This window comes from Zea mays, chromosome 1 (genome assembly GCF_902167145.1).
Source record: "Zea mays cultivar B73 chromosome 1, Zm-B73-REFERENCE-NAM-5.0, whole genome shotgun sequence".
NCBI classification, from domain to species: domain Eukaryota; kingdom Viridiplantae; phylum Streptophyta; class Magnoliopsida; order Poales; family Poaceae; genus Zea; species Zea mays.
In genome coordinates, this window is record NC_050096.1 from 299,093,974 (window position 1) to 299,119,376 (window position 25,403).

Here is a 25,403-nt window from a genome sequence, read left to right on the forward strand (position 1 = left end):
ATTAGAGGAGCTCTTACCGTGGAATTAAAGAATAGAGAGAAGATTAGATAAGTATAATAATCTGATATAGAAGGGCTACAAAAGATATTATATCAGATTTATAATAATATGGAAGAAAGAGAAGCGGACACTAGTAGCTAGTTGAGATGGGCAGCACACGAACTCGAAGACCCTGTATATATTTTTGTATTATAAGAGTTATTATATAATTAAATTTTTAGTTAACTATATGTGACATTACGTGTGGACTATGTTATTAAACTTGTTTTTAGATGATCTCTTATGATGGAGTCCAGACCTAATTAATGGATATGTATAGAGACCTAACTAAAATAATTAGTTAAGAGACAATATGGGCTTCTTCAGAACCATAAATTTCACAAAAATATAGTTCAAAAACAAGGGATTCAGAAAATTATTCTTTGACCCAAAGGAGGCCTGCCTTTATATAGAGTCGTCTAGAGTCTCCTAATCTTTTCACATACCCATAAAAACGCCTCAATAGACCTCCTAATTAATGGGGTTACCCGGCTAAATTCAAATGGGGGCTTGTGAACATTCAGGACTAGATTGGGAGCGAGAAACCGGAGGGGCTAGATTCTCCTTCTTATTTAAAATTAATCAAAAAATAAAATTTAGCCCCTCCAATCCCCTCAGTTATATGGCTTTCAATCTGGCCCTCAGATTTCGACCAATCTTTATTTCCACCAAACAGAAGCACAATAACAGTGCAATGCGAGCAGCGCATCCTACACTAACATACAATACCAATCTCTGTATTAGAGGACGAATTTTACATCTAGAACCTGGCCGTTGCGCCACTTGCACGGAGGAACTGGAAAGTGAACACAGCTCATTTCTTATTGATTCGTATGGTTCCAGAAAGCCAAGAGAAATCAAGAAAAATAAGACTAGCGGACTCCCCCGAGCTCAAATGAACAGAAGCTTTCATGGCGATCAGACCTGTAGTCGGGGATGCAAGAATATTGTTGGGTCCAACCATACAACAATACAGACCATGAGAGCATAATCAGATCTTGAAGGCAGCAAACAGGTCCCCCTGGACGTAGTCGTTGTCAACGAGGCTGACCAGGTAGTAGGTCTTCTGAACCTGAAAGTCAGCAGCCAAGGAATCTGTTTGAAAAAAATACACTTCTGAAAGATGAACAATGTGTGTAGATTGGTTTCACTAGTGTATTTTGCAAACGCAGGTTAATCTTACAAAAACAATGCTGTAAACAAAGATGCTGTTCAAGACCAGTGCAGCAAGATGTTTGCAGTTCATGCAAAAAAAAAAAAAAATCACTATGTTCTTAGCAGAAAGTGCAGTAGAGCAGTGAACAGTGATTACTGAACCACAAACATAACAGTTAACTGTAGGAACAAATCTCCTAAAAAATGTTACAATGGAGCTCATTATTATGCGGAACAGTATATTATGTTTAAGTCTAAAGGTTTGCAGTGAACATTACCTTCTCTAGTAGCTCCCTCGATGAATCACCCTCAGGGAACATGCAACCCCACCCCCGAGTCCAGATTTCAAATGCTTCGTCCTTCCAAACCATAAAACTTGCATGATCCACAACCGTAGGCTGGATAATCTCCTTGCCAGGGAAAACACCCCACGTGACAGCATTCACGGCGTTCGGTGAAATATTGGAGAATGTTTCTCCATCCTTGTTCACAGCAATGTAAGTGAGAGAAGGGAATGCTTTGATCTTCTCAATTAGTTGGTCCAACTTCTCCTTTGCGCAGAAGAATTCGAGGTAGGCCTTCTGATAAACGTAGCCTCCAGGACCACCCCAACCTGCAGAACAGGACATAAATAAACGGGGGTCAGAAAGGCTCACATGCTAATCCGAGCAAGCATTTGATATGAACGACATAGACACAGAACAGGCATAAATAAACAGGTCAGAAAGGCTGACATGCTAGTTCGAGCAAGTATTTGACATAAACGACCTAGGCATTTCCAGATGATCTGGAAAGGCAAGAATTGCTATATATGCAGCAGAGATTCTCCGACAATGTGGCGCTATGCTGATAATTACAATGGACGTGAACCCAAGCCCCGGTTTGCTAGGATACCCATGAGTGTTGACTCAACACTACAATTCTTACATTAAGATTTAAAGACCGACAAAACCTGATTGCTGACATTAAGGGTTGGTCCCTGTGTTAAATTGGAAGATGCTTGAAATACTGCTCTCAGTGTTGAGTAACCTAGAAGCTTAAGCTTATGGGGAAAGGTGGGCAATTCACTTATATTTCAACACCCATGGCCACCTATTATAAAACAAAATACGATAAACTTACCAACAGTAGGCGAGTCGGATTTCTCTCCATTTACAGCAGGTTGGCTGTTAATTGTAAGGAAACCCTTCTGGTTAATATTCACCAACTGGTCATCGATAATCTTTGTCTCTGGTTGAAGACCGTCCAATTCTGACCATGGGCTGCTTGTGAGTTTCCCTTGACAGAAGTTTGTGAAGCGCTGGCATACAGAGAATATCAGAATTAAGAAGGGTTAGCAAAGACTTTAAAAAATGACAACTTCTATGCCAGGAAGACCAATAATGTATCACGTATTTTAACAGTTACCTCACTAATGTCCTCCACAGATTTCAGTGGAACAGCCCATTCCTCTTGGAGCTTCTTACCACGGCCTCGTGGTCTTGTGAACTGTTTAAAATGAATAGATGATTGCATACAACTATGATTTTATGACAAATAGTCATCACAGAAGCCAAGTTGAGTAATTTTGAATATATATTTGTTGATCAAGTCTATATAAAGGTGTAGCAGTGGCAGTGTGAAGAAATCCTATAGTGGAACACTCATTTGGGGTCCATGATACTATTTTCTTATTGCTGAATAAATATCTCCGAATCATATTAAATGTTCATTCTAACTTAACCCTTTCTTCCTGGAAAATGTATAATTTTGTATTACCTTGAGAATGATACAAAAATATTGCATACTGCATTTGTGACGTTAAAACATTGCAGTAAACACAAAAAAAAGTAGACCTGAACAGATATACTGAAATTACCTGGTGGTCAGTAAGTGCTCCATATGATGGGTTCCGAGAATCACCCCACCGTCCATGGGGATACTGATCCCAACCTAATGTCCTTTTAAGATAGCTCTTTGGTCTGTTGGCCCTGCACAATCATTAGCATTCACTAGACTGGGTTAGAATGTCACAAAGACCTCAAGCATCTTAACATAAAAGAACTACAATACCTACCAGAATATAGGTCGAACATCCTCTTTAACACGGAAAACATTAGTCGCTGGCCTCCAAGGTAATGGCCTTGAAACCTTGGACTCCTCAATTAATCCAAGATTCTGGTGGGGACAAAATAGTTGTTAGTAAGAGGTCGGTACAAAAAAATAAAATTCTGACATGGAAATTACCATCAAAATTCCTATAGCAGACTTGTCCATGTTTAGTGTGTAAAGGTGCAAAGTCTTAATGCCAGTAGCAAGAATTTTCTTGCACATCTCAGTTCCAAGGTGGATTCCATATTGTCTAACAGCCTCCTCATTGTCTTTGATAGGATCTAGTGCAGCAGTGATCTCAGAAGGTATCTGTTAAACATTCAAAGTGATTATTTTAGTGAGAAATCAAAGCATTTGAAAAAAATGCAAAAATATTTGTCCATTAACATAATGGCATAAAAGTTCAAATTATAAGGAGATGGTGTTTGCAGAACATTTACCTAAATGTACAATGAACTATTAGTGAATTAACAGAATGGTGTGAATTTGAAATTTTTCATTAATCTTGAGGAATGTTATATGGTGTTAGCACTACATTTACCTACACTCGCAAGTGGGAAAGCTATTCTCCATTCAAATTCAGGCATTGAGATAAAAAAAATCAGCCAAGTGAAAAGCTAATATATGCATAACAGCATACGTCCATGCCAAAGTGATAATAGAATGATCCCCAAACGCCCAAACAATTACAAACGATGGAACTACCAGCAACAGATCTTACCTTAGTTTTGCAGAACCCAGTCATGCGCAGGAAACCTTTGTAGTTATTTATTGGCATTATGCCAGGAACAATGGGACAAGTAATACCAATTTGGCGGCAGTCATTCACAAACTTGAGAAAGATGTCGGTATCATAGAAAAGTTGTGTAACAATAAGGTCAGCACCAGCATCAACCTACAGAGAAAATATACAGAGTGAGAAGCGAACAAAACATATAAAGTGTCATGACTTACAACATCATACCGTTTTCAACTTATTATTTGGTTCATGAACCAACAAAAATGTATTCTGCTATCATTTTGAATTGAGAAAAGTAAACAAAATCAAGAAAGTAGAGAGAACCTTTCTCTTCAAGTACGCAAGATCATTGCTATATGCTTCCAATGTAGCACCTCCCTCGCCTTGTATCGCATCAGGGTGTGCCTCTGACATTTGGAAAAAGTTATTTCAGATAAAGCATCCAATTTACAGGGTAGGGACTTGAAAGCATCCCCTCTAAAAACATGTAATGGCTAGTTGACCTGGATAACCAGCTACAGTTATGCCAAAATAATCACCGTACTTGGCTCTAATATGCTGCACCTGCAAGTAAAAGACATAAGACACTTTCAATGTGAGGTGGTTTCTTTGAGGATTCAGATGGGTTGATCTAGTTTCCAAAATATAACAGACATTGCAGCAGCAATAAACTAGTCATCACGCCCAAGTCATGCCAACATACTCAACGATTTATGTTGCCCTTAACGCAATCTTACCAAATCAAGAGCACAAGCAAATCCGCCTTCAACTTGCACAAATTTGTCTTGCCCATGTGGAGGATCCCCTCTGAGGGCCAAAACATTTTGAATCCCATTGGATTTGATGGTTTCCAAGGCATGGTCAATCTTCTCTACTGGCATGTTTGTACATGTCAGGTGCATCATGGTTTCCACACACACCTACAAAACGGAACCAATATAAAATATTATAAGCATCTAATGCATGCGGTGCAAGGGATACATCAAAGATGCAGAGGAATTATAAGAAATAAATTAGTTTAATAAAATTGAAGCGGTTCAGAACAGAATAGCATTAAGGCCCTGTTTGTTTCCTTCCAGGATTATATAATCCAGCTTATGGATTATATAAACACCTATTGACATGCTTATAGATTATCAGAATCCAGGTATCTAGATAACATAATCCACCTAATAATCTGTGTTGTTTGTTTACCTCTCAACTTATATAAGCTGGATTATGTACTCTAGAGTAGAGGGTAAACAAACATAGCCTAAAGCTGGAAGATCAAGTCGAACCAAGATTATACTAATGTTTCCAGAAAACTGTTCTGTGCATTAGGCACAAACTTCCTCTTAACAATGATCAGTACTCACTGTACGCATGACAAACTCGCAGTACCAAGTGAATAAATAACATAAAATGCATTAGTGCTCAAAAGCCACCATTTTGCACTCACGATGCCATCCTAACATAGAGAGATTCTGATATTTGCCATCAGCAAGAAACAAGTTTGTAAAATTGCCATCAGGCCCACATTTCATAGACCCAGCTGGACCCACAATTCATAGACAAAGACAACATTGTGAGTGGCAAAAATCCAATTATCTCCCTAACATAACCGTATCATGCATCCCATCAGTTTTAAACTGATAAACTAAGAACAATCTAAATTGTGAAACAAAAAAGGATTAGAATGAACACAATAACAATTGATAAAATAAAGTTAATGTAATCGCCACCAGGTCTCCAGTGTGGGGCACGAATTTTGAATTTAGCCCAAACTCACACTAATTCGAACTCAACCAGAGCAACCACCACCCAAAATCCCGGCATTGACCAAACGCATTCCCTCTCGCTCGGAACCAATCCAGGAAATCTAATTACCCAAAGGCCATAACCGTTACCGACACAACAAAACGAATGCATATCGTGACGTGAATAGCATTAAGGCCTTGTTTGTTTCCTTCCAGGATTATATAATCCAGCATTCCAGCTTATGGATTATATAAACACCTATTGACATGCTTATAGATTATCATAATCCAGGTATCTAGATAACATAATCCACCTAATAATCTGTGTTGTTTGTTTACCTCTCAACTTATATAAGCTGGATTATGTACTCTAGAGTAGAGGGTAAACAAACATGGTCTAAAGCTGGATTATATAAACACGATTTTTGAATTTAGCCCAAACTCACACTAATTCGAACTCAACCAGAGCAACCACCACCCAAAATCCCGGCATTGACCAAACGCATTCCCTCTCGCTCGGAACCAATCCAGGAAATCTAATTACCCAAAGGCCATAACCGTTACCGACACAACAAAACGAATGCATATCGCGACGTCCGCCGACGCATTACCCCGCACCTAGGCAGATCTAACCGAAGCCGGCACTCAGGCTAACACTTCCCGGTGCCGAAACAGATCAGATCAGATCGCGCGCAGTGGATCGAGCGCGAGCGAGGTAGCCGCACGACACGTACCATGTTCTGCATACGGTTGGCGATTTCGAGGGTAAGGTCAGCGGTGGATCCCCCGGCGCCCCAGGTGATGTCGCAGAAGGAGGGGCCGTGCGCCACCATGCGGTCCATCCGCTCGAACAGGTTCTCGACCCCCTCCTCCGTCTTGGGAGGGAAGTACTCGAACGAGAACGCCGTCCGGCCATCCCCCGCCGCCTCCAGGATCTTCTCGATAACCTTCATCTCGAAAACCTCACCACGAGCTTGGCGCGCGCGCTCTAATGGTGGTGAGGCGAGGCAGGAGCGGGGGACAGGGGGAGGTGGTGCGGATGAGTTTATACTGAGAAGTGAGATCTGACCTCACCAACCCCGCGTTGTTGGATGAGCCCGCGGCCCACGGTGGTCTCCTGTCAATGACAGGTGGGATAATGGACGCAGGTACCCGTGGTGGGTGTACGAGAGACTGGTCCATGAGGATGTGTTAGGACGGGTCCAGGTATCGCTGTCCTGCACCAACCCAAAAGAGTGGGTAGCGGAATGGCCACTCGCGGAGTTGGAAAATCAGGACGTGCACCGTGTCTGCCTCCCTGACGGGTGGGACCGGACAAATAGTTTAGTATTTGTGATTCTGCTCTGCTGCACCCTTTTTCCAGTGCGCGATATCAAATTATCTAGTGTTTGGAGTAGAAGATGCCCAGTTTGTACCCACAACAACTACTCCTGATTCCACGGAGTAATCAGAAGCCTGCAATTTCGAACTAGTTATTGTTACAGCTACTACTCTTGATACCGACCGCTGCTAGCTGAATTTGTTCAACTGGATTCGGTAAGACGTCGGCATGTTTGCATGCGTGCGTGCAAGAAGAAGCAAAGAACAGCCATGCGGCCCATGCCAGCCCGCCCGAGCGACTGCAACGTCGGCATCAATCGACAACCACATGGTTCATGCTATCATGTGTCAGCCCATTACAAAATGAAGCCCATTTTGGCCTGCTCATCAAGCCCACTACAACCGGTCCAACATGGAGCAACCCAGATACACCCAATCCGCAGCGCGAGCGTGCCAAACGTTATCTGGCTCAAAAGCCGAGCGCCGTGCCAGATAATTTGTAGTAGAGAGGGATTACTCAGGAAGTTTATCTTGCTTCCTCTTTCGCGGTGGTCAATAAGTTTCTTAAAGCTATGGTATTTTTTTTTTGTTATCGGTAGGATCTTCCATCAGTTGCTGATTTGCTGCGGTTGCAGCCTTTCAGGCATAATAAGGTGATTTAATTTTCATCGTGCAATTGACAAAGCGCTGTGCTATAATCTGGAAAATGTTTTCTAGCATTGCATAAAAAACTCACAGTATTGGATGCCTCTGTCCAATTATCAACTTGCATCTATTTGTTCCTATTGAAGTTTTGCCATAAGTATAAATGAAATAAAATATTAACATCAAAAGTCAGGATGGCCGAGTGGTCTAAGGCGCCAGACTCAAGTTCTGGTCCTCTAACGAGGGCGTGGGTTCAAATCCCACTTCTGACATATTTTTATTTTCTTTTTGAGTTTTTTTTTCTTTTTATGTATGTTGTATCCGCTAGTGTCCCTATCTTTACCAAAGAAAGAAAAGTAATATTCCTTTTAAATTTTCACATTCCATTCTTTCTCAGATTATTTCTTATTTATATGATATTTGTTTGTTTCCTATTATCCCCATCTTTTCTTTTCTTTTTGTTCACGTTGGTTTGGTCCATCGCGCATCCTTAGCTGCTGCGCTGACGTACGTGGTGCACATGTGTACCGATCTTGCCACCAACAAATGGGGCGCCGGTAACGTGCTGGAGGCGAGGCGAGAGGACTGTGCCGCGCCTGGAGCAGCACCGTACGTGGCCGCTGTTGGAATGTACACCTATAGCCGTACCGCGGTAGATATCTTTGTCATCTCGTATGTGGCGCCCCACCCGTCCCCTCCAACCGAGACGGAATCCTATGTGGGATACGCGTCGCGAATCTCCGGACGCTGCGGCCTCCTCCTGCTAGCCGGAATGGTCAGGATCCCCGACGCCGACCCACGCACACAGCTGACAGTCCCATGTACTCGCAGGGAGGACGGACGCGGCGCCGTTCGTCATCATAGGTGGGTCCCACCGGATGGATCATCGTGTCCCAACAAAGGGCGATTATGACGAAGTAGTAACGTGGTTAGTGGATCGGAGTCGCCACAGCTGCGTGTTTGCAGGTCGGTACGGTTTGTTGGCACATACTACTACTGTACACCTCTCTCTCTCTCTCATCGTCCTGAATCATGGGCACAAACCCGGAGCATGCATGCAGCCTGCAGGGCGCATGTGAAAGGCCGCCCGATGCGATGCGTAAAGGCAAGCAGCGGCTGGAAAAAGGGCCAACACAAAAGTTGATGCCCGGATCAGAGCATCCATGCTGCTATTCTTTTCTTCCTACATCTACATATACAGTATAATAAAGCATATGGTCGCCACTGCTGTTTTTATACTACTCCTACGTGCTATTAATCATTGGTACCGTCTGGTTCACATATTTTGTAACGTGATGGGTAAGTGATAACGTTAAATAATGTTTGTTTTAATCCAACCGTAATCAGATACCATACTAAAAATTGATACCGGACTATTCAAACTTGTTACCGCCAGTAATCGAGTGTAAACCATTACCATTACCTTTTACGTTACATTTCGTGAACCAAAGAGTACTATTGTTCCTGTGGCCACAACAACACTTTCGCTATTGGTACTGTCAGTTGGCTAGCAGTGGTCCACCGCCGCTCTGTGACTGTACCAAAATGGCTAGCTCTAGACTGCTAGAGTCCACCGACCCGCATTTCCTCCCGTTCGGTCGTTCGGAAGGAAGAAAAGCAAGCAACAAACGAGGAAAGGTAGCTAGTTCGACTAATCCCCAGTTAAGTAATGGCTTCCATCGAGAGGGGTGTGCTGGGTGGGTAGTACATTTTATCCACACTCTAATACAGCAAGCTGATACTACTGCTGCTACTCCCCAGTGATGATCTGTCAGGATCCCTCCCTGCTACTGTACGTGTACCGACACCGACAGCAACCATGCTCACCGGCAACCGACGCATTTTGCCGGTCTCTCTCTCTCTCTCTCTCTCTCTCTCTCTCTCTCTCTGTATGGCCGTATGGGGCCGCCGGCCTCTACCTACGTACGTACGTGGTTCAAATAGTAACACGAAAGAGGTTCCCCGTGCCCTGCTTGCTTGGTTGCTTGCTGGAGCAAGTCTAGGATCCGACGAATACAGTGTAGAGTCATGACGAGGGCCCATACCACTGAATAAATGTGTGCTTGACAGCCGGCCAGGGAAAAGCTAGCTTGGGGGGGGGGGGATTTTTTTGAGCTTTGCTCTCATGACAAAACGGACAGCCTAGCTAGCAACAGTGCCGTTGTTTCAAGAGATACTCGCAGAGACATAGACTCGCTGACGTGACTCAACAAGACAGGAAGGGTTGATTTGGTGACAAGGGGATCCCGGTAGGATTAGAGGGGATTGAGGGGGAAATGAACTAATTTCCCCCTCAATCCCCTTCGATCCTCCCGGGATCCCGGATCACCAAATCAGCTCGAAGAGGCGTTTCCCCCCCCCCCCCCCCCCCCCCTCCTCTCCTCTTCATGTTTTTTCCCGTTTATTATTGATGTGTTTTCGTTTTGATCCAGATTTTCCATCGGTGTCGTGTTGCAGGCTTGCAGCCATGATGAATGGAGATGGAGTGAGCGAGCGAGAGGGAGAGAGAAAGGGTTTCCATAGCGGCATGCAGGGCGGCTGTCTGCAGACTGCAGTCTGCCTGCCAAACCAAACCAAACCCTCTACCGCTCGTGGTGCCTGCTGCTCTCTGCTCTGCTGCAGGCGGCTGCACTGCACACCCTAAAGCAGCGAGCCTTTTTACCTCTCTTTCCTACCACCCCCGGCCACACCGCGCACACCATCTCCTCCACTTCCTTCCTGGGCTCTGGGCTACGTATTATCCATCCGTCTCAGTCACCTCGCCTCCTCCTCCTCCTCCCCCAGTCCCCCTCCCTCATCCTCGATTGCGCCCCTCACTCGCCATGTCGGGGCTCTACAGCCAGGGGTTCTCCCCTGCGCGAAACCTCTCCCCTCAGATTAGAAGCAATCCGGACGCTGATAGGTACGGTAGAGGCGCCGCGCCGCGCCGCGCGCATGTGTTTCTCTAGCTCTTCCGCGCTGTCGTATCGTATCCAGCGACTACTGATGCCAAGATTGCTTCTTTTTACTTCTTTATTTGCGCCCCCCCTTCTCTTGCTTGGTCTAATCGATTCACGACACCGCGCGCCGCCGATAGCTTTGGCACTTGGCGATTCCCGACATCATCGGCTTCTTCCGTTGTTTCTCTTGTGCAGTCAGTACCTGGCCGAGCTGCTCGCCGAACACCACAAACTGGGGCCCTTCATGCAGGTGCTGCCCGTATGCAACAAGCTGCTGAGCCAAGGTGAGAGACCCTTTGATCCCCGCGCCTCGCCTTGTTGTTTTCTTTGGTCACGACAGTGACATCTTCGTCTGCAATCGTGGGATTGGGGACTGATGCCATGCACACCCCCCCCCCCCCCCACCCAATGCTTGGATGAGTACTCAGTTTGGATGACATTGGAATATTCGATTCTACCTACCTTCTATGCTTGTGATATTTGATCCTCACGATTCCTCATGTTTCGTTGGTTTAGATTTGTATTGCGACGCTTAATCCACGGGTTACATTACAATAGATGATCGGACTTTCCGGGAGATAATGCCACCTTGACGATCGATCTGACTGTTATAATCTATCTATAATGTTGACGGTTGAGGTCAACTTCTTGGTCGAAAACAGTCGCGTCTTATGGTCCATTGATGTTTCGTATGCTTCAGAGATTGTAGCTGGTCTTTAACAGAAGCACACAAAAGCAATGACAAAGCTCCGGACTCCGGTATTGTGCAAGTGTTAGATGTTCTGCTGCTGATCACCATACGTTTTCCAGTTTGTACATTACCGGCAAGAGGGTGAAACACACAGCATACACATAACTACTTTAATTATTGGAAACAAAATTTCTGACCAGCATACACTTTTTTTTTTTGGTGAACGAAAGTGTCCTTCCTATACTACGGTTTTTTCCTGTTGTGGATACTGGAAATGTTGGAGCCTTTGTTTTTGCATTCAAGTGCCATTTTTTTTCTTGGTTGGGTAAGTGTGCTCTGTCAGCTGATTCTACTCTTTGTGTTCAATGTATAATACCAGACCAGTGTTTTAGGGAGTTCCCTTTATTTGACATTGTAGATTGAATAATGCACTGACTGATCAAGAGTCCATTGATTGACTTCGGTGTTATTTGGTTGCACCATCTTGTAGAAATAATTTTCCGTAAAGCTAAGTGGCTAGCTGTATGTACTCCCTCCAGTGCAGTAAAGGTAGTCGTTTAAGACATGATTGTGCATACCAAGGAGTGATTAATTATCATAGAGTTTTCCCTGTTTGCCCCTATTAAATAGGGATATGGGTGCATTAACGTCACTAAAACAATCAGGCTTGATTGGTTGCTGCAGCAGCTCCAAGGCATTCTAGACTGGAGGTCTCAAGTTCGATTCCTCTTAAATGCATCTTTTTTTGTGCAATTACTAGGGGCAACAACGTCCAAATCCCAGACCTACGCGCGCTATGACTTCTTTTTGTGCACACTCGGTCACGCGCAGGATGACTTCTTTTACTGCACCGGAGGGAGTATATTGCAGGCATAATAAGGTGATTTATATCAATGAGCATGTCTTGGTATTTGCTGATATTTTTTTTCTTGTTGATTCTCATGGTGTAGTGGGAGTGTCATCTTACGACCTCTGTTACTGTTAGCCTGGTTCTAATCAACGACTTACTTATCTATTTCTTATTATATAAATGAAGTGATCTTCTGAGTTCTGACCTTTGCTGTACACCCAGAGATCATTTTTCTGAGTTCTAACCTTTGTTGTACACCCAGAGATTATGCGGGTATCAAGCATTGTGCACAACCATGGATTTGGCGATTTCGACAGGCATCGGTTTAGAAGTCCTAGTCCAATGTCTTCTCCAAACCCTAGAGCTAATCTCCCTGGCAATGGGTTCAGTCCTTGGAGCGGACTACAAGAGGTAACACTAAAGAATATATTTGAAATCAAGTGGGTGACTCTTCTGTACTTCATACACAGATGGATGTGCCTTTTCCTCTGGGAGTTCTGTCCCTTAACATTGATAAACCACATATCTTCTTGTAACTGGCAATGCTATTTCAGAGTCATGATGAATTAATATGAAAAGTACATTCAAGATGCACTGGCATTCATGTTCCCATGCGTTAATGCGCATGTGTGTGTGTGTGTTGTCACAAACACTGATGATGTATATATGCTTTTGCCTTTATGAACAATTCAAAAGAGATTAGGTTTTCCTCAAGGAACCAGCATGGACTGGCAAGGAGCACCCCCAAGTCCTAGCTCCCATGTTGTAAAGAAGATTCTTCGTCTGGAGGTTCCAGTTGATTCTTATCCGAATGTATGCCCTCCAACTTGTGCAGTTTCTCTTGAAGTTCACACGAAAGAACCATTGAGCTGTTTTAATTTTTTTTTGTTGATATATTCTTCTCTTCTTTCCCAGTTCAATTTTGTGGGGCGCATTTTAGGACCTAGAGGTAATTCTCTAAAGCGAGTAGAAGCATCCACTGGGTGTCGTGTTTTCATTAGAGGAAAGGGTTCCATCAAAGATTCAGGGAAGGTAAGAGAAGTTTCTGTTCCTTTTTTACATTCGCCAAATTAAAGTCATGTTGCTCTTATTTAACTCTCAGGCAAATATGTTGATCGGGAGCCTTTGAATCCCAATGTGTTTTCTTGAACTTGTAATGCTGTGGTCGAAGCTTGTACCATGTGTCTAAACAGTATTTTTTCCTACAAATGTTCATGGTTCCTCTGCAATATAATCTATTACTTCTACAATATTTTGCAATGGACTTGTAGCCTGGCTTACCTAACATTCCCTTGCCACGCATAATTTTTGTTCTATCTCTATTTGATCCTGCTGAGCACACAGATGTTTTATTGCTCTGTTTTTTCCTATTCATTTCCTGTTTCTGCTTCATTGCAACAACCTTTACCTACGTGGCTTCATGATTTTTCAAGGAGGACAAACTACGGGGAAAACCGGGCTATGAGCACCTGAGTGATCCGCTGCATATCTTGATAGAGGCCGAGTTCCCTGCCAGTATCATCGATGCAAGGCTGAGACAAGCACAGGAGATTATAGAAGAATTGCTTAAACCAGTGGTGAGTGATTTCTGATTTGTATGAATTCAATTACTCTGTATGCGCATCATCTTCATATATCTATATCTGCTAGATTATTGTATGACACCCCTTCCTGTTGCTCACTGGAAACATGTTTGTACCTCAACTTGGGAGATATTTTTGTACGGCTAGGCCTTATTCTAAGAAAACATCAATTTAAATGTGGGACAGAGAGTTTAAGGTAAATGAAAATTTGAATATCCTGTTGACTTGACACATCATTCATTTGTGCCTAGATAAAAAGGAACGCCTTCGACTTATCTACTACTACTACAAACACAAATTTCTTTTCTTGAACTCTACCTACCGTTTATTGATCTGATCCTTTTACTTGTTCTATTATGAATCTGAATTTGGAACTCTACCTACCGTCTATTATGAATCTAAATCGCTTTTCAATCATTGGAAAATTCTATATATTTACGTGCGCACACGACTTGCAAAGATGATATTGGTCTCTGCTGCAGGACGAGTCCCAAGATCTCTACAAAAGGCAGCAGCTCAGGGAGCTGGCAATGCTGAACTCAACCCTGAGAGAGGACAGCCCTCATCCGGGGAGTGTCTCTCCATTCAGCAACGGTGGCATGAAGCGTGCGAAAACAGGACAGTAGAGAAAACAACTATGCTCCCATATCTGGCCCCGTCGTCATGGGAACGCCATGGGCATGCGTGAAGGAAGGCCATGCGCCTTCGCTGGCGGAGTCCGGTATCTTCTGCTAGCTTTCACCTCCGGACAGGGGAAAGATGAGATGAGATGAGATGAGATAGTCGCGGACCCTTGGTTGGATCCGGCGTTGGTTGTTGTATGGTCTAGAACATTCGTTCTATTTGTTATTGACGGTTAACCCTAGTATGTTGGTGAGCTGCAACCTGCAAACTGCATGGTAAACTAGCTAGAGAGGCCTGCTGAGTATGTGAGCTTTAGGTCTTTTCTTGACATTGTATTATAACCTTTTTAACATTATGGAGTTGCAAAAATAAAAAATAAGGGACATAGCTTTGTGCATTGTGGCATCTGTGAGCCTAAAACGCTACAGGCCGTGATTATAAGTCAATAATTATCCTAGACTAGATTTATATGGTATGCGAATTTTATGGTTGGATCTTAATTGTCTCTAAAACCGTGCTAAGCGCTCAGGGTTGTATATGCCCCTATGCTCATTTTCTATCTTAAAAGAAGGATTAAAAGGTCAACTGCTTAGCCCACTTTCAAATTAAGTACACCTAGTTGTTCACAGGATACCATCCTTCGTTCACTGTACGATCCACATTATTGGAGCAGTTTCAGTCCTTTTCAGCACGTTTCGAGACGATTCATTCACGGATGGTTCATGGTTGGCTCCAATCGATTAGCCTGAGAGATGTTGTTGGCCTCCTAGGGCACATCACATGAAGGCACCGGCGCTCTGAGGACGATAACGATGGCTAGTATGCAACGGCATTGGTTGGCTCTGGAAGACCTTGTGTCATGGCAACAGTTTCTTCTTTGCTAGTGTCAGGCCTCGCAACCCATTATGCAGACTGTAGCGTGCTCAGCTGGCCAGAAATTTGCCTGCTGAGGTTTCTGTTCTGTTCGGCGCTTGAATCATAAGAAATCGAATCACACTCCATGGGTAACTCAAGAGAAGAACTATAGCATACTAATTAAGAATCAATGACAATTAAGAAGTAAAATATAATTCATTCATTCAACCATATACTGAAATTTAAATAACCATAACATAAGATGCAATTTGCTTAGGATTCTTCATATACCACAAAGTGAACATGTACCAAATAGAAGGTTTAGGCAGATTATTCATTCAACCATCAGAAGTGATCCGTAACACAGACACCTGCCAAATCTGTAACACAGAAACCTACCGAACAAAAAGAGACTTAGGAGTAGCAGAACATTATCCGACATCTGCCAAATCTGTAACACAGACATCTACCAAATAAAGAGGCTACGAGTTTACAGACACCCGCCAAAAAAAAGAGAGGCTAGAAATAGCAGAACATTATTAATATAAAGATGCAAATACTAGGAAGTAATGACTGAACACAAGTGATAATATGGACAAGGAAGCCATTGAATGCAAGAGAAACTATGTCAAACAAAAAGAGACCAGAGTAGCAGAACATTTTGTTAATGTAAATATGCAACTACTAGGAAGTAATGATTGAACACGAGGTATAATCCGAACATGACACCAAGAAACAAAAGTTCTAAAAGCCATTTGAGTGTAAGAAGAACAATCACATCATGGTTACATGAACATGCAGAGATACGACAGGACATGTATATTATAATTACCAAACAAATATACCGTGAACCTGACACACACGCACCAGACAAATAATTCAACTGAAATAACCATCAAATACATCTAGGTATCACTGTTCATGTGAAAGGATCTAGATTGTACTACTATATGACAGGTTTGATCCCACAATCAAAGCACAGCACATTGCATCACATAGATCAGGAACATATTACCAAATGTCACCATATACACATTATATTACCACCGATCATAACACAGCAAGAGTCATAGGTTTCCACATCAACAGTTTAACACTAACCAAAATAATACAGTACCAGGTTATAATGATGCCATGGAGATAGACAATAAAACCTCTAGCGATAGTAATTGCAGATACTTGGACCATCAGCCACCGCCAACCTCCTCCACGTAGATGGAGGCAGCATGGACGGCACGCAGGCCAGAGCCATCGGCACAACCCGGAAACTTCTGGTGCACCCTGGGGATCATCTTCCATACTGGCTTGGGTGCAAAACGCCTTGACCTCCGACCTAGCTCCCTTGATCAGGCCGCCCCAGCTCCCACCCACTTCCTTCACCTGAACAGGGAAGGTTGGCTTCACAGGTACCGGTGGCAAGGTGATCACCTTTCCGGGTTCAGGAGTCAGCGAGATGATAGGCTTCGCTGGCTTTGGAGGGGGCGAGTAGCGGGCCGCAGGGAAGTTGGTAGTGGCGCTGACACCGCGGAAGCGGATGTTCGCAGCGTCGTAGGCGTTGGCAGCCTCCTCAGCGGTGTCGAAGGTGCCGAGCCACAGTCTGCGGCGGTTGTGCGGGTCGCGGATCTCCGCAGCCCAGCGCCCCCACGGCCTACGACGGACGCCACGGAACCGAACGGCCGAGCTTGCCCCAGCCGGTTCCATAACACGGCGCCTCACGCTCAGGCTGCTGCTACCACCCCTCGACCTCCGCCGAGGAAGAAGTGGCGGTGCCTCATCCTCGCTGGAGGACGAATCGGTGGCGTCAGCATCGTGCACTAGGATCCGCACCACGCGCGCCCGCGGTGGTGGTTCAGAAGCCGCCACCGCCGAAGCGGCCAGCTCTTGCAGGTGAGGGTTTGTACCCATGCCTTGGGAATCCGCTCAATCCATGGGGATATGGTGTAGAGGTTGGCTATACTTAGCCTCCGCGCCCCTCCATGGAAGCGTGGTGCTGGAGGCGAAGGTAAGTGTTTTAGGGTTAGGGTTACACCTTACACAAGCTTGCGGCGGCGAGACTCAAGATGGGGGTGCGCTGGAAGCGGGAAGACGAAGGGTAAATTGTGTTGATGGGGTGGGGGAAAAGAGAACGGGCTGAGTGAGGGGTTGTTTCGGAATTTTGCTGTCCTTCTGCGTTTCATGTTCTCCCTCCGTAAAGTTCATTCTCATTCTCACGTACAAGACACGTCTAGCTAGTCTGTTATTGTCATCATTCCCTGTTATGTCTTTCTCATTTCCCCTCTCTCCGTAAAGTCCATTCTCATTTCCACGTACAGTCCATGTGTAGCTAAAAAACACAAAATGATCCCAAGGGGATTTGACCCGCGACCTATCACACAAATGCAAGTAGTAGATACCGCTACACCACATATGTGTTTATGTTTACATCTATGACAGGAAAAACATCTACTACATCTCTACCCAAGCCCACCTACTACCCTTGCACAATGTGTAGTAGTAGATAAGTATCACCGAGATTCTTAAATTATATTTTTGGAAGGAGGGAGTAGTATTTAAAAGGAACAATTGGATCTATACCATTAAAAGATCCAAACTTTAGATATATACCATGGACCCCACATGTCATTGACTCATGTGGACCCACATGTAAGTGAGATAGTAATGGTATGGATCCAAAGTGGTGATCTTTTAATGGTATGGATCCAAATTTCCCTATTTAAAAAAGAGTCTTGCGTGCAATTTCTTTTGTTTGAATAATATTTTCAACTTAAATTCCTTTTTTGTATGTGTAGCATTTATTCTCCACAATATTTTTCCATAGATCTGACTTGTGAGTCATTTTTATAAACCATCGTCAAGGATGAATCCATGTTTCTTGCTTGGAAATCCCGAACAAACACCACTAGCAGGAGGCGCTCGCGTTGGCGTCGCTCATCGACGACTAGAAGAAGCTTGGCGACTGCCAGTTCGACCTCTGGAAGCAGTCTTACGTGGCCGCATGAGCCGTTGTGCATGATAAGCTCCGACGCAACCGCCGCTTGGACGCGGTCCAGAGCGGCTGCATCGTGTTGTCCATCGTCGAGCAAGAAGACCTCATGGTCATTGTCAACGTCGGTGACTCTCGGGTTGTTCTGGACAACACATCCAACAACGGCGCCATCACGCCGTCCAGCTCATCGTCCAACTGAAACCTAACCTGCCATATAAGTCGCTACTGATCGGCCATGAATTCTTGTGCGCTGGGACGATGGTCATTACTGACGTTGTGTGAGTGTCCTCGAACATGATGTATGTAACATGGATATGATTTTTAAACTGTAAATGGTACAATTAGCGATCCATACTCTCTAAATTTTGTAAACCCATATTTTGATGTCTTAGAAATCTACCTCAATCGGTATCCATATACTTCACATTGAATTGGATCGCTAAGTTGTAAATAAACCATGCATAACTTGTCTTTATGATATGAATGGTTGTGCGACTGACCTTGATAAGCTAGGTGCACCCAAGGTCAAGCTAGGTTCATCATCAAGAAGGCAACACAATGATGTATCAAGAAAAGGAGAAAAGGCTCCTATTCTTAACTCTAGCTTTTATCTGTGTGATTAAATATTGACTTGAAACCATGTAAGATGGTTGTCAAGTATATGTGGGTGCCTACACAAAGAGAAAGGCCACAATAAGGATTGTGTGGGTACTCAAGGCTCTTACTACTAATCTCAAAGGACCCAATTCAAATTGGGTACCAAGATATGAAGCTTAAACTTGTTTTGCAGGATCACTCCTTAAATGGATCAAGTTGGGTGCTCGATAATGAATGTATAAATCATATTTGGAGATAGTAGCAAGGGTGATAACAACTAAATCTCAAGTGCATATTATTTTTAAATCTTATCTCTTTGTGACTTGTGTAGCCACTAAGGAAAAAGAAGCACTTGAGGATATATATCGGTTGTTGATTATGAAATAAAGGTCCAATTGGAAGATGAATGAATATTATCATATGGTCAACAATCCAAAACTATGTGATGTATTATCTCTCTCTAATTAATTTGGATTTGATTCTTCTATATTAGACAATCACCATAATCTGGATTAAGTCAGCCCTTTAGACTTCATTGAATAACCATGCATATTATCCATGTCATTCAAAATATATTGTGCAACAGGGTTCAAGGCAAATTTAGTCCACATTATGAGGTTTCTCTATTTTAGCAACTCGCTTGCCTTCCTCATATAAAGGGTTGCTAAATAAAAAAACTAGTGCTTGTGCTACTAATGTCATCTCTTGTTGAGTTTATCCATAGAAAATCTATGTTAAGAGATGGTGCTTGTTTTAAATTGGATAAATCACAAGCTTAAAGGATACTATTCAACTAAAGTAAGATGAAGTTGATAAGAGGCCAAGGTATGAAAACTTCCTCTCCTTCTGTTGTTTTGGTATTCTAACCTTAGTGGGATGTACCATAGTATAGGTGAAAGTCGCCTAGAGGGGGGTGGATAGGCGGAATCTGAAATTTACAACTTTAAACACACACTACAAGACGGGGTTAGCGTTAGAACAAATATCAAGTCCGGGAGAGAGGGGAAAACAAATCAACCAACAAATAAAGCGGATGAACACGATGATTTGTTTTACCGAGGTTCGGTTCTAAAGAACCTAGTCCTCGTTGAGGTGGTAAAAAAGACTGGGTCTCTTTCAACCCTTTCTCTCTCTCAAACGGTCACTTAGACCAAGTGAGCTTTCTCCTTAATCAAATGGGTCACTTAGACCCCACAAGGACCACCACACACTTGGTGTCTCTTGCTTTGATTACAAGTCACTTTGAGAACAAGAATGAGGAAGAAGAAAGCGATCCAAGAAACAAGAGCGCAAAGAACTCGAACAAAACACTCTCTCAAGTCACTAGGTGTTTGGAGTGGATTTGGGACTTTGAGAGGCTTTGATTCTATTGAATTGTGTCTAGGAGTAAATCCACTAGCTCTTGTATTGAATGTGAAGTGCTGAAAACTTGGATGCTTGGAGAGGTGGTGGTTGGGGGGTATTTATAGCCCTCAACCACCACATAGTCGTTGGGGATGGCTGCTGTCGATGGGCGCACCGGATAGTCCGGTGCACCACCGGACACTGTTTGGTGCGCCAGCCACGTCACCCAACCGTTAGGGTTTGGGAGCTTTTGACCGTTGGAGGCTTTGTCCTCTAGTGGCACTGGACATGCACTATTCAGTGTCCGATGCGCATCTGACGGACGGCTCTGACTCTGCGCGCACTGTTCTTCACTGTTCATCTGATTCTTTAGCTTTTGCAGTCGACCGTTGCGCGAAAGAGTCGTTGCTCTGCTGGTGCACCGGACAGTCCGGTGGCACACCGGATAGTCCGGTGAATTATAGCGGAGCGCGCCCTGAGAAACCCGAGAGTGGAGAGTTAGACGTTGTACGGCCCTGGTGCACCGGACACTATCCGGTGCGCCAGACCAGGGCACTCTTGGTTTCTTTGCTCCTTTGTATTTGAACCCTTTCTTCAATATCTTATTGGTTTGCATTGAACCTTTATGCACTTGTAGAACATGTATTCTAGAGCAAACTAGTTAGTCCAATATTTGTGTTGGGCATTCAACCACCAAAATTATTTATAGGAAAAGGTTAAACCCTATTTCCCTTTCAATCTCCCCCTTTTTGGTGATTGATGCCAACACAAACCAAAGCAAATATATAAGTGCAGAATTGAACTAGTTCGCATAAGGTAAGTGCATAGGTTACTTGGAATTAAACCAATTTATAATTTCACTAGATATGCATGGATTGCTTTCATTTATTTAACATTTTGGACCACGCTTGCACCACTTGTTTTGTTTTTGCAAATTCTTTTTTGGAAATTCTTTTCAAAGTCTTTTGCAAATAGTCAAAGGTATATGAATAAGATTGCGAGAAGCATTTTCAAGATCTGAAATTTCTCACCTGTTTCAAATGCTTTTCCTTTGACTAAACGAAAACTTCCCCTGAATGAAATTCTCATCTTAGCTTTCAAGAGGGTTTTAATAGATACCAATTGGAAGTATATTTAGATGCTATTTTTGAAAATATATCAATTGAAAGTATCATACCATTTGAAGAAATTGCTTATCACAAGATAACAATTGGAAAAAACAAAGTTTTGTAAATAACTCAAATTTTTGAAATCGGTGGTGCGGTCATTTTGCTTTGAGCTTAATATTTCTCCCCCTTTGGCATTAATCGCCAAAAACGGAGACGTTAAGAGCCCTTTTTATTTTCTCCCCATTGGTATCTCTACTACTTATTAAGGCGGTAAGGGGTAGGCTGCCATTGCGTGTTCTGCCATTCCCATTCCCATTCCCGCACTGTCTTTCTCATTCTCCCCTCCCTGCAAAGCCCATTCCCATTCCCATGTTCTGCCGGTGTTGCAAATCTCATTCCCATTCCCACGCGCATCCCACGCCTAGCTAAAATTAAATTAAAAAAACCACAAATGTGGCTCCAATGGGATTTGAACCTGCGACCTCTCAAGCAAATGTGCTCATAGCTACCACTACACCACATGTGTGTTTATGTCAATATTTGTTACATTAAAAATATATACTACATCTCTCACAAAGCCTACCTGCTACCTTTGCACAATGTGTAGTAATAGATAATTATTAACGAGATTCCTGAATTATATTTTTGGATGGAGGGAGTAGTATTTAAAAAAGAGTCTTGCATGCAATTTCTTTTGTTTGAATAATGTTTTCAACTTAAATTCTTTTTTATATGTGTGACATTTATTTTCCGTAATATTTTTCCATGGCTCTGACTTGTGAGTCATTTTCATAAACCAACACCAAAGATAAACCAACACCAAAAAGAGTCTTCCATGGCTCGCGTTGGCGTCGCTCATCGACGACGAAAAGAAGTTTGGCGACTGCCAGTTCGACCTCTGGAAGCAGTACTATGTAACCGCATGCGTCGCTGTGTTCGGCAAGCTCCGACGCAGCCACCGCTTGGACGCGGTCCAGAGCGGCTACACCGCGCTGTCCATCTTCAAATAGGGGGACCTCATGGTCGTCGCCAGCGCCGACGACTCTCGGGTTGTTCTGTGCACCGCATCCGACAACGGCGCCGTCACACCGTCCAACTCATCATCCACCTGAAGCTCAACCTCCCACGTAAGTCACTACTGACTGGCCATGAATTCTTGTGCGCTGGGACGACGGTCGTTGCTGACGTTGTGTGAGTGTCCTCGAACAAGATTTATGTAGAGGAGTAACACATCCGGTGGTGCAACGGCTAGGTGTACTACCTCGCTGATGAGCCCGGGGTGCACTTCGTTTGGCAGCCCAGCCAAGAGTCATCGGTACTCGCCATGTCGTGTGCGTTCGACGACTAATATATCAAGAACTATGGTGTCATCTTGGCACCAGAGGTGACGCAGAGGAGGACCGACAACAATGACCACTCGCCATCGTCGGGGTAGCTTTTGTGCCGGTCTGCCTTTAATTCTCTTCGCAAACACATACACTTGTTTTTTTTGTTTAAACAAGCGTGTATGGTGGTGCGTACCTGATGACTGACAATGTACGAGGGAACTTCTACCGGCAGGTGTGACACGTGCTCTTCAATGATGAGACCATGCAAATCGTGGCATATATCGAAGTCTGCATGATACTGATGGTTGCAATGGAGTAGTGAAACAGCTAAATTAAAATAACAAAATTTATGTATGGCTAGGATTACAAATGGATTATGAAATATTTTTTATAACAATATAAGACACATTTTGTATATAAGTTATTATGTTATTATATGTTCCCGTTGCAACGCACGGGTACTCACCTAGTAAGTAAATATGAGTGAAAGATTATACCAATTTGAGAGTGATGTGTAGTGACGACGAAGGGTAAGTGATACCGTTAGAGTGGAGTGGAAGCCTTGTCTTCGTCGAAGACTCCATTTCCCTTTCAATCTACGACTTAGCATAAAATACACTTGAAAGCACATTAATTGTAGTCATGAAAGAGATATGATCAAAGGTATATAAATGAGCTATGTGTGCAATGTTTCAATCAAAATTTCTAGAATCAAGAATATTTAGCTCATTCCTAAGTTTGCAAAAGGTTTTCTCATCTAATGGTTTGGTAAAGATATCGGCTAATTGTTATTTGGTGCTAACATAAGCTATCTCGATATTCCCCCTTTACTGGTGATCGCTCAAAAAGTGATACCGAATGTCTATGTGCTTAGTGCGGCTGTGTTCATTGGGATTATCCGCCATGCGGATTCGCACTCTCATTGTCACATAGGAGAGGGACTTTTCTCAATTTGTAGCCATAGTCCCTGAGGGTTTGCCACATCCAAAGTAATTGCGCACAACAATGTCCTGCGGCAATATACTCGGCTTTGGCAGTAGAAAGAGCTACTGAGTTTTGTTTCTTTGAAGCCCAAGACACCAGAGATCTCCCTAGAAACTGGTAAGTCCCTAATGTGCTCTTCCTATCGATTTTACACCCTACCCAATCGGCATCTGAATATCCTATTAAATCAAAGGTGGATCTGTTGGGGTACCAAAGTCCAAACTTAGGAGTATAAACTAAATATCTCATGATTCTTTTCACGGCCCTAAGGTGAACTTTCTTAGGATCGGCTTGGAACCTTGCACACATGCATACGGAAAGCATAATATCCGGTCGAGATGCACATAAATAGAGTAAAGATCCTATCATCGACCGGTATACCTTTTGATCTACGGATTTACCTCCCGTGTCGAGATGCCCATTTGTTCCCATGGATGTCTTGATGGGCTTGGCATCCTTCATTCCAAACTTGTTAAGTATGTTTTGAATGTACTTTGTTTGGCTGATGAAGGTGCCGTCCTGGAGTTGCTTGACTTGAAATCCTAGAAAACACTTCAACTCCCCCATCATAGACATCTCAAATTTGTGTATCATGATCCTACTAAACTCTTCACAAGTAGACTTGTTAGTAGACCCAAATATGATATCATCAACATAAATTTGGCATACAAACAAATCTTTTGCAATAGTTTTAGTAAAGAGAGTAGGATCAGCTTTACCGACTTTGAAGCCATTAGTCATAAGAAAACCTCTTAGGCATTCATACCATTAAGGAAGGCACTTTTCACGTCCATTTGATAAAGCTTAAAGCCATGGTAAGTAGCATAGGTAAGTAATATGCGAATTGACTCAAGCCTAACTATGGGTGCATAAGTTTCATCGAAATCCAAACCTTCGACTTGTGAATATCCCTTGGCTACAAGTTGGGCTTTGTTCCTTGTCACCACACCATGCTCATCTTGCTTGTTGTGGAATACCCATTTGGTACCTACAACATTTTGGTTAGGACGTGAAACTAAATGCCATACCTCATTCCTCGTGAAGTTGTTGAGCTCCTCTTGCATTGCCAGCACCCCTTGTATGGCTCAATAGAGGACACAAAAGAGTAATGTTCACAAAAATGAGCAACTCGAGATCTAGTGGTTACCCCCTTATGAATGTCACCGAGAATGGAGTTCACGGGGTGATCTCTTTGAATTGCTTGGTGGACTCTTAGGTGTGGCGGTCTTTGACCTTGTATCTCTTGCTCATCTTCCTTGTCATTATTGACTTGATCTCCCCCTTTATCATTGTCCTCCTCTTGAGGTGGCTCATCCTCTTGATCATCATCATCATATTGAGCATGTTCCTCATCTTGAGTTGGTGGAGATGCTTGCATGGAAGATGACGGTTGATCTTGTGCTTGTGGAGGCTCTTTGGATTTCTTAGGACACACATCCCCAATGGACATGTTCCTTAGCGCGATGCATAGAGCCTCTTCATCATCTAGTTCATCAAGATCAACTTGCTCCACTTGGGAGCCATTAGTCTCATCAAACACAATGTCACAAGAAACCTCAACTAATCCAGTGGATTTGTTGAAGGCTCTATATGCCCTTATGTTTGAGTCATATCCTAGTAAAAAGCCTTCTACAACCTTAGGAGCAAATTTAGATTTTCTACCTCTTTTAACAAGAATAAAACATTTGCTACCAAAGACTCTAAAATATGAAACATTAGGCTTTTTACCGATGAGGAGTTCGTATGATGTCTTCTTGAGGATTCGGTGAAGGTAGAGCCGGTTGATGG

The 25,403-nt window shown here is 43.3% G+C and overlaps 2 protein-coding genes, 1 non-coding gene and 1 pseudogene across 3 annotated transcripts; 2 read left to right on the top strand and 2 right to left on the bottom strand.

Moving 5' to 3' along the window:
• Nucleotides 1-730: 730 nt before the first annotated feature.
• Nucleotides 731-6,800, bottom strand: LOC541794 (Methylenetetrahydrofolate reductase 1). The gene is made up of 12 exons (NM_001111477.2): nt 6,495-6,800; nt 4,762-4,944; nt 4,528-4,588; nt 4,349-4,431; nt 4,007-4,180; nt 3,421-3,594; nt 3,251-3,351; nt 3,053-3,164; nt 2,602-2,682; nt 2,317-2,494; nt 1,473-1,807; nt 731-1,111 (listed from the first exon to the last, which is right to left on the bottom strand). The coding sequence occupies exons 1-12, from the start codon at nt 6,711-6,713 to the stop codon at nt 1,031-1,033; spliced, it is 1,782 nt and encodes a 593-aa protein (NP_001104947.1). The 5' UTR covers nt 6,714-6,800; the 3' UTR covers nt 731-1,030.
• Nucleotides 6,801-7,913: 1,113 nt separating this feature from the next.
• Nucleotides 7,914-7,997, top strand: TRNAL-CAA (transfer RNA leucine (anticodon CAA)). Its single transcript has one exon. It is a non-coding gene; the product is annotated as a tRNA-Leu (tRNA).
• Nucleotides 7,998-10,425: 2,428 nt separating this feature from the next.
• On the top strand, nt 10,426-14,788 carry LOC100282540 (nucleic acid binding protein). Its single transcript, NM_001155448.1, is given in 7 exon segments — nt 10,426-10,627; nt 10,860-10,948; nt 12,468-12,616; nt 12,902-13,018; nt 13,121-13,237; nt 13,639-13,782; nt 14,271-14,788. Coding segments are annotated over 7 exon segments (840 nt in total). The 5' UTR covers nt 10,426-10,547; the 3' UTR covers nt 14,415-14,788.
• A 1,519-nt stretch (nt 14,789-16,307) lies between these two features.
• On the bottom strand, nt 16,308-17,402 carry LOC118476191 (ethylene-responsive transcription factor CRF3-like; annotated as a pseudogene).
• Between the last annotated feature and the right edge of the window lie 8,001 nt (nt 17,403-25,403).